At 25.3% G+C, this 15,518-nt stretch overlaps 1 protein-coding gene across 2 annotated transcripts in view; it reads right to left on the reverse strand.

Moving 5' to 3' along the window:
- The window catches only part of chd1l (chromodomain helicase DNA binding protein 1-like), a 110,272-nt gene that overhangs the window by 657 nt on the left and 94,097 nt on the right, over nt 1–15,518 (reverse strand). For both annotated transcript variants that reach the window (XM_061977535.2, XM_061977534.2), the window contains 2 exons: nt 3,336–3,533; nt 32–113 (listed from right to left, as the gene is read on the reverse strand). In XM_061977535.2, the coding sequence (XP_061833519.2) occupies nt 32–113; nt 3,336–3,533 (280 nt within the window). The remainder of the gene's footprint in view (nt 1–31; nt 114–3,335; nt 3,534–15,518) is intronic.

Here is a 15,518-nt window from a genome sequence, read left to right on the forward strand (position 1 = left end):
AGCCCCTTAGGGGGGAAGGGGCGACGCTCACCTGAGCCTGGAAGTCGTTCTCCACCTCGGCGACGATGTGGGTGACCTCGCCGCTCATCACCACCTCTTCGTCGCCGTCATAGGTGCACTGCGGCTAAGGAGACTTGGAGTACACTTGCACACACACATATACAGTATATATATACATATATATACACACACACACACATTTTATATATATATATATATATATATATATATATATATATATATATATATATATATATATATATATATATATATATATATATATACACACACATATATATATATATATATACATATACATATATACACACACACACACACATATATAAGTGTGTGTATATATGTATCTATATACACACACATATATATATATATATATATATATATATATATTTACATATATATATACATATATATATATACACACACACATATATGTATACATACACACACACACACACATATATGTGTGTGTATATATGTATATATATATATACACACATATATACACACACACACACACACACATATATATATACACATGCACACACATATATATACACGTATATACACACACATATATATATATATATATATACATATATACACACATATATACACATACATATATATATATATACATACATACATATATACACACATATATATATACATACATATATACACACACACACACACACATATATATGTATACATATATACACACACACACATATATATATATACATATATACACACACACATATATGTATACATATATACACACACACACACATATATATGTATACATATATACACACACACATATATATATATATATATAAATATATACACACACATATATGTATACATATATACACACACACATATATATATATACACACACACATATATATATATATATAAATATATACACACACACATATATGTATACATATATACACACACACACACATATATATATATACACACACACATATATATATACATATATACACACACACATATATATGTATACATATATACACACACACACACACACACACACACATATATATATATATACATACGAACACATACATATATACAAACACACACACATTATATATACAGTATATATATACACACACACACATATACACACACACATATATATATATATACATACGAACATATATATATATATATATACAAACACACACACATATATACATATATAAACACACACACACATATATATATATATATACATACGAACACATATATATACATATATACAAACACACACATATATACACTCACACACATTATATATATATATACACACACACACACACACACTTATATACATATATACACACACATATATATATACATATATACAAACACACACACATATATACATATATATATATACACACACACACATATACACATATACTTATACAGACACACACACACACATATATATATATATACACACACACAAACATTTATAACCCCACACACACACACACACATATATATATATATATATATATATATATATATATATATATATATACACACACACACATACGCATATATATACACACACACATACAAACATATATATATGTAACCACACACACACACACACACACACACACACACACACACACACACACACACACACACACACACACACACACACACATATATATATACATACACACATATACACACGTATACACATACACACACACACACACACACATACATACACACACACACATAGAGTCGTGGTCAAAAGTTTACATAAACTTGTGAAGAACATCATTTAATGACTGTCTTGAGTTTCTGACCACAGAACTTTCCTCCAGAAGGTCTTATCTTTGTCCATGTGATGTCAGATGAAACAAAAATGGAGCTGTTTGGCCACAACCCAGCAATATGTTTGGAGGAGAAAAGGTGAGACCTTTAATCCCAGGAACACCATTCCTACCGTCAAGCATGGTGGTGGTAGTATTATGCTGTGTGTCTGTTTTGCTGCCAATGGAACTGCTGCTTTAAATGGGACAATGAAAAAGGAGGATTACCTCCAAATTCTTCAGGACAAGCTACAATGATCAGCCCGGAGTTTGGGTCTTGGGCGCAGTTGGGTGTTCCAACAGGACAATGACCCCAAACACACCTCAAAAGTGGTAAATGAATGGCTAAATCAGGCTAGAATGAAGGTTTTGGAATGGCCTTCCCAAAGTGCTGACTTCAACGTGTGGACAATGCTGAAGAAACAAGTCCATGTCAGAAAACCAACAAAATTTAGCTGAATTGCACCAATTTTGTCAAGAGGAGTGGTCAAAAATTCAATCAGAAGCTTGTGGATGGCTACCAAAAGTTACCTTATTGCAGGTAAACTTGCCAAGGGACATGTAAGCAAATATTAACATTGCTGTACGTATACTTTTGACCCAGCACATTTGGTAGACTCATAATAAATTCATAAAAGAAGCAAACTTCATGAATGCTTTTTGGTGACCAACAAGTATGTGCTCCAATCACTCTATCACAAAAAAATAAGAGTTGTAGAAATGATTGGCAACTCAAGACAGCCATGACATTATTGTTAGAATAATTGTATTTAAGCTATCACAAAACTTTGCGTTACATCGAGTTCAGCTCGCCCTGCGAGAGGACAAAAGCTGTCTTTGATCCTACCAAGCAGAAGGCTTGTAAAACCCCACTGTGTACGATGGGAAGCGACATGAAGGCGTCGGTTTCTTTCTTCTATTGTAATCCACAGGAAGATTTTATCTTGACCCGAGATCTACAAAGCGGAGTGGACGCAGGATATGACGCAAGCTCCGGGCACCTCTTCTTTGAACTGTTTTACGACCTTTTCTTTGAACTGTTTAGTAACCAAAGGCGACGGCTGTTTATGACCCCCGTCCCTTTAGAAACAGCTGTTGCCATGTAATCAGGTAAAGTCCAAATAAAAGAGGAGGCGTGCAATCTTTCGTCAGAGCGTGGTGAGACTGTTCAAAGAGTACAGTCCAGACGTTTCTCCTCAATTGAGCCAAATTGAATTCTGTCTCTGTTTAATTCCTTGCTTCTTGTCTTGTTTAATAGATGCCATCAGTGTTTGAACCTGGCAATTATGTTCTTTACAAGTGTATGAAAACTTTTGACCACGACTGTATACATATATACACACACATAATACAGTATACACACATATATACAGTACATATATATACACACACACACATATATATATATATATATATATATATAAACGCACCCACATAGAAGGATATGTGAGGAGGTAGCGAGCCAGCCTCTTCCTCTCAGCGGCAGGCAGGTTGTAAAAGAAGACGTGGACGCCCGTCATGAAGCTGGGCAGCTGAGGCGTGGCGAGAGAGGCGGAAGGTTCTGCTGAGTCGGGGCTTTGATCTGCAGACGAGCTCGCCGAGGCCAAGGTGGCGTTGGTGCTTCTGCTGCGACTGTGATAGTATCTGTCGGCCATGTTGAGGGAAACAGCACTCAAACACCAACGTGGTAGTAAAAGAACATTTGATGCCCCTCCCCCAATAATGATCCGATAAATGTTACAATTAATAGTTGACCAGGTTAATTTTTTAGTCAAGTGTTATTGTTTAAGTACACTATTAATACTTGCAGTTTGTAGTCAAGTTTATTATTGTTAAAGTACAGTATTAATAGTTTGTAGTAAAGTGTATTATTGTTAAAGTACAGTATTATTACTTGCAGTTTGTAGTCAAGTTTATTATTGTTAAAGTACAGTATTAATAGTTTGTAGTAAAGTGTATTATTGTTAAAGTACAGTATTATTACTTGCAGTTTGTAGTAAAGTTTATTATTGTTAAAGTACAGTATTATTACTTGCAGTTTGTAGTCAAGTTTATTATTGTTCAAGTACAGTATTAATACTTGCAGTTTGTAGTCAAGTTTATTATTGTTAAAGTACAGTATTAATAGTTTGTAGTAAAGTGTATTATTGTTAAAGTGCAGTATTATTACTTGTAGTTTGTAGTAAAGTTTATTATTGCTTAAGTACAGTATTAATACTTGCAGTTTGTAGTCAAGTTTATTATTGTTAAAGTACAGTATTAATAGTTTGTAGTAAAGTGTATTATTGTTAAAGTACAGTATTATTACTTGTAGTTTGTCGTAAAGTTTATTATTGCTAAAGCACAGTATTAACACTTGCAGTTTGTAGTCAAGTTTATTATTGTTTAAGTACAGTATTAATAGTTTGTGGTTAAGTGTATTATTGTTAAAGTACAGTATTATTACTTGTAGTTTGTAGTAAAGTTTATTATTGCTTAAGTACAGTATTAATACTTGCAGTTTGTAGTCAAGTTTATTATTGTTTAAGTACAGTATTAATACTTGCAGTTTGTAGTCAAGTTTATTATTGTTAAAGTACAGTATTAATAGTTTGTAGTAAAGTGTATTATTGTTAAAGTACAGTATTAATACTTGCAGTTTGTAGTAAAGTTTATTATTGTTCAAGTACAGTATTAATAGTTTGTAGTAAAGTTTATTATTGTTCAAGTACAGTATTAATAGTTTGTAGTAAAGTTTATTATTGTTAAATTACAATATTAATAGTTTGTAGTAAAGTGTATTATTGTTAAACTACAGTATTAATACTTTCAGTTTGTAGTAAAGTTTATGATTGTTAAAGGGCATGATTCATACTTTCAGTTTGTAGTAAAGATTATTATTGTCAAAGTACAGTATTAATACTTTCAGTTTGTAGTAAAGTTTATTATTGTCAAAGTACAGTATTTTAATTACTTTCAGTTTGTAGTAAAGTGTATTATTGTTAAAGGGCATTATTCATACTTTCAGTTTGTAGTAAAGTTTATTATTGTTAAACTACAGTATTAATACTTTCAGTTTATAGTAAAGTTTATTATTGTTAAACTACAGTATTAATACTTTCAGTTTGTAGTAAAGTTTATTATTGTTAAAGGGCATTATTCATACTTTCAGTTTGTAGTAAAGTTTATTATTGTTAAACTACCGTATTAATACTTTCAGTTTGTAGTACAGTTTATTATTGTCAAAATACAGTATTTTAATTACTTTCAGTTTGTAGTAAAGTGTATTATTGTTAAAGGGCATTATTCATACTTTCAGTTTGTAGTAAATTTTATTATTGTTAAACTACAGTATTAATACTTTCAGTTTGTAGTAAAGTTTATTATTGTCAAAGTACAGTATTTTAATTACTTTCAGTTTGTAGTAAAGTGTATTATTGTTAAAGGGCATTATTCATACTTTCAGTTTGTAGTAAAGTTTATTATTGTTAAACTACAGTATTAATACTTTCAGTTTGTAGTAAAGTTTATAATTGTTAAAGGGCATTATTCATATTTCAGTTTGTAGTAAAGTTTATTATTGTTAAACTACAGTATTAATACTTTCAGTTTGTAGTAAAGTTTATTATTGTCAAAATACAGTATTTTAATTACTTTCAGTTTGTAGTAAAGTGTATTATTGTTAAAGGGCATTATTCATACTTTCAGTTTGTAGTAAAGTTTATTATTGTTAAACTACAGTATTAATACATTCAGTTTGTAGTAAAGTTTATTATTGTTAAAGGGCATTATTCATACTTTCAGTTTGTAGTAAAGTTTATTATTGTTAAACTACAGTATTAATACTTTCAGTTTGTAGTAAAGTTTATTATTGTTAAACTACAGTATTTTAATTACTTTCAGTTTGTAGTAAAGTTTATTATTGTTAAAGGGCATTATTCATACTTTCAGTTTGTAGTAAAGTTTATTTATATTAAAGTACAGTATTAATACTTTCAGTTTGTAGTAAAGTGTATTATTGTTAAAGTACAGTATTAATAGTTTGTAGTAAGGTGTATTATTGTTAAAGTAAAGTATTAATACTTTCAGTTTGTAGTAAAGTTTATTATTGTTAAAGTACAGTATTATTATTTTCAGTTTGTAGTAAAGTGTATTATTGTTAAAGTACAGTATTAATAGTTTGTAGTAAAGTGTATTATTGTTAAAGTACAGTATTAATACATTCAGTTTGTAGTAAAGTTTATTATTGTTAAAGGGCATTATTCATACTTTCAGTTTGTACTAAAGTTTATTGTCAAAGTACAGTATTAATACTTTCAGTTTGTAGTAAAGTTTATTATTGCTTAAGTACAGTATTAATACTTGCAGTTTGTAGTCAAGTTTATTATTGTTTAAGTACAGTATTAATACTTGCAGTTTGTAGTCAAGTTTATTATTGTTAAAGTACAGTATTAATAGTTTGTAGTAAAGTGTATTATTGTTAAAGTACAGTATTAATACTTGCAGTTTGTAGTAAAGTTTATTATTGTTCAAGTACAGTATTAATAGTTTGTAGTAAAGTTTATTATTGTTCAAGTACAGTATTAATAGTTTGTAGTAAAGTTTATTATTGTTAAATTACAATATTAATAGTTTGTAGTAAAGTGTATTATTGTTAAACTACAGTATTAATACTTTCAGTTTGTAGTAAAGTTTATGATTGTTAAAGGGCATGATTCATACTTTCAGTTTGTAGTAAAGATTATTATTGTCAAAGTACAGTATTAATACTTTCAGTTTGTAGTAAAGTTTATTATTGTCAAAGTACAGTATTTTAATTACTTTCAGTTTGTAGTAAAGTGTATTATTGTTAAAGGGCATTATTCATACTTTCAGTTTGTAGTAAAGTTTATTATTGTTAAACTACAGTATTAATACTTTCAGTTTATAGTAAAGTTTATTATTGTTAAACTACAGTATTAATACTTTCAGTTTGTAGTAAAGTTTATTATTGTTAAAGGGCATTATTCATACTTTCAGTTTGTAGTAAAGTTTATTATTGTTAAACTACCGCATTAATACTTTCAGTTTGTAGTACAGTTTATTATTGTCAAAGTACAGTATTTTAATTACTTTCAGTTTGTAGTAAAGTGTATTATTGTTAAAGGGCATTATTCATACTTTCAGTTTGTAGTAAAGTTTATTATTGTTAAACTACAGTATTAATACTTTCAGTTTGTAGTAAAGTTTATTATTGTCAAAGTACAGTATTTTAATTACTTTCAGTTTGTAGTAAAGTGTATTATTGTTAAAGGGCATTATTCATACTTTCAGTTTGTAGTAAAGTTTATTATTGTTAAACTACAGTATTAATATTTTCAGTTTGTAGTAAAGTTTATTATTGTTAAACTACAGTATTAATACTTTCAGTTTGTAGTAAAGTTTATTATTGTTAAAGGGCATTATTCATACTTTCAGTTTGTAGTAAAGTTTATTATTGTTAAACTACAGTATTAATACTTTCAGTTTGTAGTAAAGTTTATTATTGTCAAAATACAGTATTTTAATTACTTTCAGTTTGTAGTAAAGTGTATTATTGTTAAAGGGCATTATTCATACTTTCAGTTTGTAGTAAAGTTTATTATTGTTAAACTACAGTATTAATACATTCAGTTTGTAGTAAAGTTTATTGTTGTTAAAGGGCATTATTCATACTTTCAGTTTGTAGTAAAGTTTATTTATATTAAAGTACAGTATTAATACTTTCAGTTTGTAGTAAAGTGTATTATTGTTAAAGTACAGTATTAATAGTTTGTAGTAAAGTGTATTATTGTTAAAGTAAAGTATTAATACTTTCAGTTTGTAGTAAAGTTTATTATTGTTAAAGTACAGTATTATTATTTTCAGTTTGTAGTAAAGTGTATTATTGTTAAAGTACAGTATTAATAGTTTGTAGTAAAGTGTATTATTGTTAAAGTACAGTATTAATACATTCAGTTTGTAGTAAAGTTTATTATTGTTAAAGGGCATTATTCATACTTTCAGTTTGTAGTAAAGTTTATTGTCAAAGTACAGTATTAATACTTTCAGTTTGTAGTAAAGTTTATTATTGTCAAAGTACAGTATTTTAATTACTTTCAGTTTGTAGTAAAGTGTATTATTAGTAAAGGGCATTATTCATACTTTCAGTTTGTAGTAAAGTTTATTATTGTTAAACTACAGTATTAATACTTTCAGTTTATAGTAAAGTTTATTATTGTTAAACTACAGTATTAATACTTTCAGTTTGTAGTAAAGTTTATTATTGTTAAAGGGCATTATTCATACTTTCAGTTTGTAGTAAAGTTTATTATTGTTAAACTACAGTATTAATACTTTCAGTTTGTAGTAAAGTTTATTATTGTCAAAGTACAGTATTTTAATTACTTTCAGTTTGTAGTAAAGTGTATTATTGTTAAAGGGCATTATTCATACTTTCAGTTTGTAGTAAAGTTTATTATTGTTAAACTACAGTATTAATACTTTCAGTTTGTAGTAAAGTTTATTATTGTCAAAGTACAGTATTTTAATTACTTTCAGTTTGTAGTAAAGTGTATTATTGTTAAAGGGCATTATTCATACTTTCAGTTTGTAGTAAAGTTTATTATTGTTAAACTACAGTATTAATATTTTCAGTTTGTAGTAAAGTTTATTATTGTTAAACTACAGTATTAATACTTTCAGTTTGTAGTAAAGTTTATTATTGTTAAAGGGCATTATTCATACTTTCAGTTTGTAGTAAAGTTTATTATTGTTAAACTACAGTATTAATACTTTCAGTTTGTAGTAAAGTTTATTATTGTTCAAGTACAGTATTAATAGTTTGTAGTAAAGTTTATTATTGTTCAAGTACAGTATTAATAGTTTGTAGTAAAGTTTATTATTGTTAAATTACAATATTAATAGTTTGTAGTAAAGTGTATTATTGTTAAACTACAGTATTAATACTTTCAGTTTGTAGTAAAGTTTATGATTGTTAAAGGGCATGATTCATACTTTCAGTTTGTAGTAAAGATTATTATTGTCAAAGTACAGTATTAATACTTTCAGTTTGTAGTAAAGTTTATTATTGTCAAAGTACAGTATTTTAATTACTTTCAGTTTGTAGTAAAGTGTATTATTGTTAAAGGGCATTATTCATACTTTCAGTTTGTAGTAAAGTTTATTATTGTTAAACTACAGTATTAATACTTTCAGTTTATAGTAAAGTTTATTATTGTTAAACTACAGTATTAATACTTTCAGTTTGTAGTAAAGTTTATTATTGTTAAAGGGCATTATTCATACTTTCAGTTTGTAGTAAAGTTTATTATTGTTAAACTACCGTATTAATACTTTCAGTTTGTAGTACAGTTTATTATTGTCAAAATACAGTATTTTAATTACTTTCAGTTTGTAGTAAAGTGTATTATTGTTAAAGGGCATTATTCATACTTTCAGTTTGTAGTAAATTTTATTATTGTTAAACTACAGTATTAATACTTTCAGTTTGTAGTAAAGTTTATTATTGTCAAAGTACAGTATTTTAATTACTTTCAGTTTGTAGTAAAGTGTATTATTGTTAAAGGGCATTATTCATACTTTCAGTTTGTAGTAAAGTTTATTATTGTTAAACTACAGTATTAATATTTTCAGTTTGTAGTAAAGTTTATTATTGTTAAACTACAGTATTAATACTTTCAGTTTGTAGTAAAGTTTATAATTGTTAAAGGGCATTATTCATATTTCAGTTTGTAGTAAAGTTTATTATTGTTAAACTACAGTATTAATACTTTCAGTTTGTAGTAAAGTTTATTATTGTCAAAATACAGTATTTTAATTACTTTCAGTTTGTAGTAAAGTGTATTATTGTTAAAGGGCATTATTCATACTTTCAGTTTGTAGTAAAGTTTATTATTGTTAAACTACAGTATTAATACATTCAGTTTGTAGTAAAGTTTATTATTGTTAAAGGGCATTATTCATACTTTCAGTTTGTAGTAAAGTTTATTATTGTTAAACTACAGTATTAATACTTTCAGTTTGTAGTAAAGTTTATTATTGTTAAACTACAGTATTTTAATTACTTTCAGTTTGTAGTAAAGTTTATTATTGTTAAAGGGCATTATTCATACTTTCAGTTTGTAGTAAAGTTTATTTATATTAAAGTACAGTATTAATACTTTCAGTTTGTAGTAAAGTGTATTATTGTTAAAGTACAGTATTAATAGTTTGTAGTAAGGTGTATTATTGTTAAAGTAAAGTATTAATACTTTCAGTTTGTAGTAAAGTTTATTATTGTTAAAGTACAGTATTATTATTTTCAGTTTGTAGTAAAGTGTATTATTGTTAAAGTACAGTATTAATAGTTTGTAGTAAAGTGTATTATTGTTAAAGTACAGTATTAATACATTCAGTTTGTAGTAAAGTTTATTATTGTTAAAGGGCATTATTCATACTTTCAGTTTGTACTAAAGTTTATTGTCAAAGTACAGTATTAATACTTTCAGTTTGTAGTAAAGTTTATTATTGCTTAAGTACAGTATTAATACTTGCAGTTTGTAGTCAAGTTTATTATTGTTTAAGTACAGTATTAATACTTGCAGTTTGTAGTCAAGTTTATTATTGTTAAAGTACAGTATTAATAGTTTGTAGTAAAGTGTATTATTGTTAAAGTACAGTATTAATACTTGCAGTTTGTAGTAAAGTTTATTATTGTTCAAGTACAGTATTAATAGTTTGTAGTAAAGTTTATTATTGTTCAAGTACAGTATTAATAGTTTGTAGTAAAGTTTATTATTGTTAAATTACAATATTAATAGTTTGTAGTAAAGTGTATTATTGTTAAACTACAGTATTAATACTTTCAGTTTGTAGTAAAGTTTATGATTGTTAAAGGGCATGATTCATACTTTCAGTTTGTAGTAAAGATTATTATTGTCAAAGTACAGTATTAATACTTTCAGTTTGTAGTAAAGTTTATTATTGTCAAAGTACAGTATTTTAATTACTTTCAGTTTGTAGTAAAGTGTATTATTGTTAAAGGGCATTATTCATACTTTCAGTTTGTAGTAAAGTTTATTATTGTTAAACTACAGTATTAATACTTTCAGTTTATAGTAAAGTTTATTATTGTTAAACTACAGTATTAATACTTTCAGTTTGTAGTAAAGTTTATTATTGTTAAAGGGCATTATTCATACTTTCAGTTTGTAGTAAAGTTTATTATTGTTAAACTACCGTATTAATACTTTCAGTTTGTAGTACAGTTTATTATTGTCAAAGTACAGTATTTTAATTACTTTCAGTTTGTAGTAAAGTGTATTATTGTTAAAGGGCATTATTCATACTTTCAGTTTGTAGTAAAGTTTATTATTGTTAAACTACAGTATTAATACTTTCAGTTTGTAGTAAAGTTTATTATTGTCAAAGTACAGTATTTTAATTACTTTCAGTTTGTAGTAAAGTGTATTATTGTTAAAGGGCATTATTCATACTTTCAGTTTGTAGTAAAGTTTATTATTGTTAAACTACAGTATTAATATTTTCAGTTTGTAGTAAAGTTTATTATTGTTAAACTACAGTATTAATACTTTCAGTTTGTAGTAAAGTTTATTATTGTTAAAGGGCATTATTCATACTTTCAGTTTGTAGTAAAGTTTATTATTGTTAAACTACAGTATTAATACTTTCAGTTTGTAGTAAAGTTTATTATTGTCAAAATACAGTATTTTAATTACTTTCAGTTTGTAGTAAAGTGTATTATTGTTAAAGGGCATTATTCATACTTTCAGTTTGTAGTAAAGTTTATTATTGTTAAACTACAGTATTAATACATTCAGTTTGTAGTAAAGTTTATTGTTGTTAAAGGGCATTATTCATACTTTCAGTTTGTAGTAAAGTTTATTTATATTAAAGTACAGTATTAATACTTTCAGTTTGTAGTAAAGTGTATTATTGTTAAAGTACAGTATTAATAGTTTGTAGTAAAGTGTATTATTGTTAAAGTAAAGTATTAATACTTTCAGTTTGTAGTAAAGTTTATTATTGTTAAAGTACAGTATTATTATTTTCAGTTTGTAGTAAAGTGTATTATTGTTAAAGTACAGTATTAATAGTTTGTAGTAAAGTGTATTATTGTTAAAGTACAGTATTAATACATTCAGTTTGTAGTAAAGTTTATTATTGTTAAAGGGCATTATTCATACTTTCAGTTTGTAGTAAAGTTTATTGTCAAAGTACAGTATTAATACTTTCAGTTTGTAGTAAAGTTTATTATTGTCAAAGTACAGTATTTTAATTACTTTCAGTTTGTAGTAAAGTGTATTATTAGTAAAGGGCATTATTCATACTTTCAGTTTGTAGTAAAGTTTATTATTGTTAAACTACAGTATTAATACTTTCAGTTTATAGTAAAGTTTATTATTGTTAAACTACAGTATTAATACTTTCAGTTTGTAGTAAAGTTTATTATTGTTAAAGGGCATTATTCATACTTTCAGTTTGTAGTAAAGTTTATTATTGTTAAACTACAGTATTAATACTTTCAGTTTGTAGTAAAGTTTATTATTGTCAAAGTACAGTATTTTAATTACTTTCAGTTTGTAGTAAAGTGTATTATTGTTAAAGGGCATTATTCATACTTTCAGTTTGTAGTAAAGTTTATTATTGTTAAACTACAGTATTAATACTTTCAGTTTGTAGTAAAGTTTATTATTGTCAAAGTACAGTATTTTAATTACTTTCAGTTTGTAGTAAAGTGTATTATTGTTAAAGGGCATTATTCATACTTTCAGTTTGTAGTAAAGTTTATTATTGTTAAACTACAGTATTAATATTTTCAGTTTGTAGTAAAGTTTATTATTGTTAAACTACAGTATTAATACTTTCAGTTTGTAGTAAAGTTTATTATTGTTAAAGGGCATTATTCATACTTTCAGTTTGTAGTAAAGTTTATTATTGTTAAACTACAGTATTAATACTTTCAGTTTGTAGTAAAGTTTATTATTGGCAAAATACAGTATTTTAATTACTTTCAGTTTGTAGTAAAGTTTATTATTGTTAAAGGGCATTATTCATACTTTCAGTTTGTAGTAAAGTTTATTATTGTTAAACTACAGTATTAATACTTTCAGTTTGTAGTAAAGTTTATTATTGTTAAACTACAGTATTTTAATTACTTTCAGTTTGTAGTGAAGTTTATTATTGTTAAAGGGCATTATTCATACTTTCAGTTTGTAGTAAAGTTTATTTATATTAAAGTACAGTATTAATACTTTCAGTTTGTAGTAAAGTGTATTATTGTTAAAGTACAGTATTAATAGTTTGTAGTAAAGTGTATTATTGTTAAAGTAAAGTATTAATACTTTCAGTTTGTAGTAAAGTTTATTATTGTTAAAGTACAGTATTATTATTTTCAGTTTGTAGTAAAGTGTATTATTGTTAAAGTACAGTATTAATAGTTTGTAGTAAAGTGTATCATTGTTAAAGTAAAGTATTAATACTTTCAGTTTGTAGTAAAGTTTAATATTGTTAAAATACAGTAGTAATAGTTTGTAGTAAAGTTTATTATTGTCAAAATACAGTATTATTACTTTCAATTTGTAGTAAAGTGTATTATTGTTAAAGTACAGTATTAACTGTTTGTAGTAACGTTTATTATTGTTAAAGTAAAGTATTAATACTGTCAGTTTGCAGTAAAGTTTATTATTGTTTAAGTACAGTAGTAATACTTTCAGTTTGTAGTAAAGTTTATTATTGTTAAAGTACAGTATTAATACTTTCAGTTTGTAATAAAGTTTATTATTGTTAAAGTACAGTAGTAATACTTTCAGTTTGTAGTAAAGTTTATTATTGTTAAAGTACAGTATTATTACTTTCAGTTTGTAATAAAGTTTATTATTGTTAAACTACAGTATTAATACTTTGTTGTAGTAAAGATTAGTATTAATAAAGTACAGTTTGTAGTAAAGTTTATTATTGTTAAAGTACAGTATTAATAGTTTGTTTGTAGTAAAGTTTATTATTGTTAAAGTACAGTATTAATACTTTTATCTGTAGTAAAGTTTATTATTATTAAAGTACATTTTTAATAATTTATTGTTAAAATACAGTATTATTACTTTCAGTTTGTAGTAAATAGTATTTTTAAAGTAAAGTATTATTACTTTCAGTTTGTAGTAAAGTTTATTATTGTTAAAGTACAGTATTAATACTTTCAGTTTGTATGAATGTGTATTATTGTTAAAATACAGTATTATTAGTTCGTAGTAAAGTTTATTATTGTTAAAGTACAGTATTAATACTTTGTTTGTAGTAAAGATTATTATTATTAAAGTACAGTATTAATACTTTCAGTTTGTAGTAACGTTTATTATTGTCAAAGTACAGTATTAATAGTTTTAGTTTGTAGTAAAGTTTATTATTGTTAAAGTACAGTATTAATACTTTTAATCGTAGTAAAGTTTATTATTGTCAAAGTACATTTTTAATACTTTATTATTGTTAGAGTACAGTATTATTACTTTGAGTTTGTAGTAAAGATTATTTTTAAAGTACAGTATTATTACTTTCAGTTTGTAGTAAAGTTTATTATTGTTAGAATACAGTATTATTACTTTCAGTTTGTAGTAAAGTTTATTATTGTTAAAATACAGTATTATTACTTTCAGTTTGTAGTAAAGTTTATTATTGTTAAAGTACAGTATTAATTATTTCAAGTGGTATGAATGTGTATTATTGTTAAAATACAGTATTATTAGTTCGTAGTAAAGTTTATTATTGTTAAAGTACATTATTAATACTTTCAGTTTGTAGTAAAGTGTATTATTGATAAACTACAGTATTAATACTTTTAGTTTGTAGTAAAGTTTATTATTGTTAAAGTACAGTATATATTTTTTTTTTTTGTGTCCTGTCCAGCTTCTCAGGCAAATCATATAGTTGATGTAGATGCCCATATCGGCTGTTCAGATTTACTTTACAAAAGAGAAGTGTAGGATACTTCTCTTGTTGCCTTATTTGTATTTTACTTTATTAAATGTATTTAAAGTACAGTATTAATAGTTTTAGTTTGTAGTAAAGTTTATTAGTGTTAAAGTACAGTATTAATACTTTTGGTTTGTAATAAAATGTATTATTGTTCAAGTACAGTATTAATACCTTCAGTTTGTATGAATGTGTATTGTTGTTAAAATACAGTATTATTAGTTCGTAGTAAAGTTTATTATTGTTAAAGTACAATATTAATACTTTCAGTTTGCAGTAAAGTTTATTATTGTTAAAGTACATTATTAATACTTTCAGTTTGTATGAATGTGTATTATTGTTAAAATACAGTATCATTAGTTTGTAGTAAAGTTTATTATTGTTAAAGTACATTATTAATACTTTCAGTTTGTAGTAAAGTTTATTACTGTTAAAGTACAGTATTAATACTTTCAGTTTGCAGTAAAGTTTATTATCGTTAAAGTACAGTATTAATAATTTCAGTTTGTATGAATGTGTATTATTGTTAAAATACAGTATTATTAGTTTGTAGTAAAGTTTATTATTGTTAAAGTACATTATTAATACTTTCAGTTTGTAGTAAAGTTTATTATTGTTAAAGTACAGTATTATTACTTTCAGTTTGTAGTAAAGTTTATTACTGTT

Source organism: Nerophis lumbriciformis, linkage group LG18 (genome assembly GCF_033978685.3).
Source record: "Nerophis lumbriciformis linkage group LG18, RoL_Nlum_v2.1, whole genome shotgun sequence".
Classification (NCBI taxonomy): Eukaryota; Metazoa; Chordata; class Actinopteri; order Syngnathiformes; family Syngnathidae; genus Nerophis; species Nerophis lumbriciformis.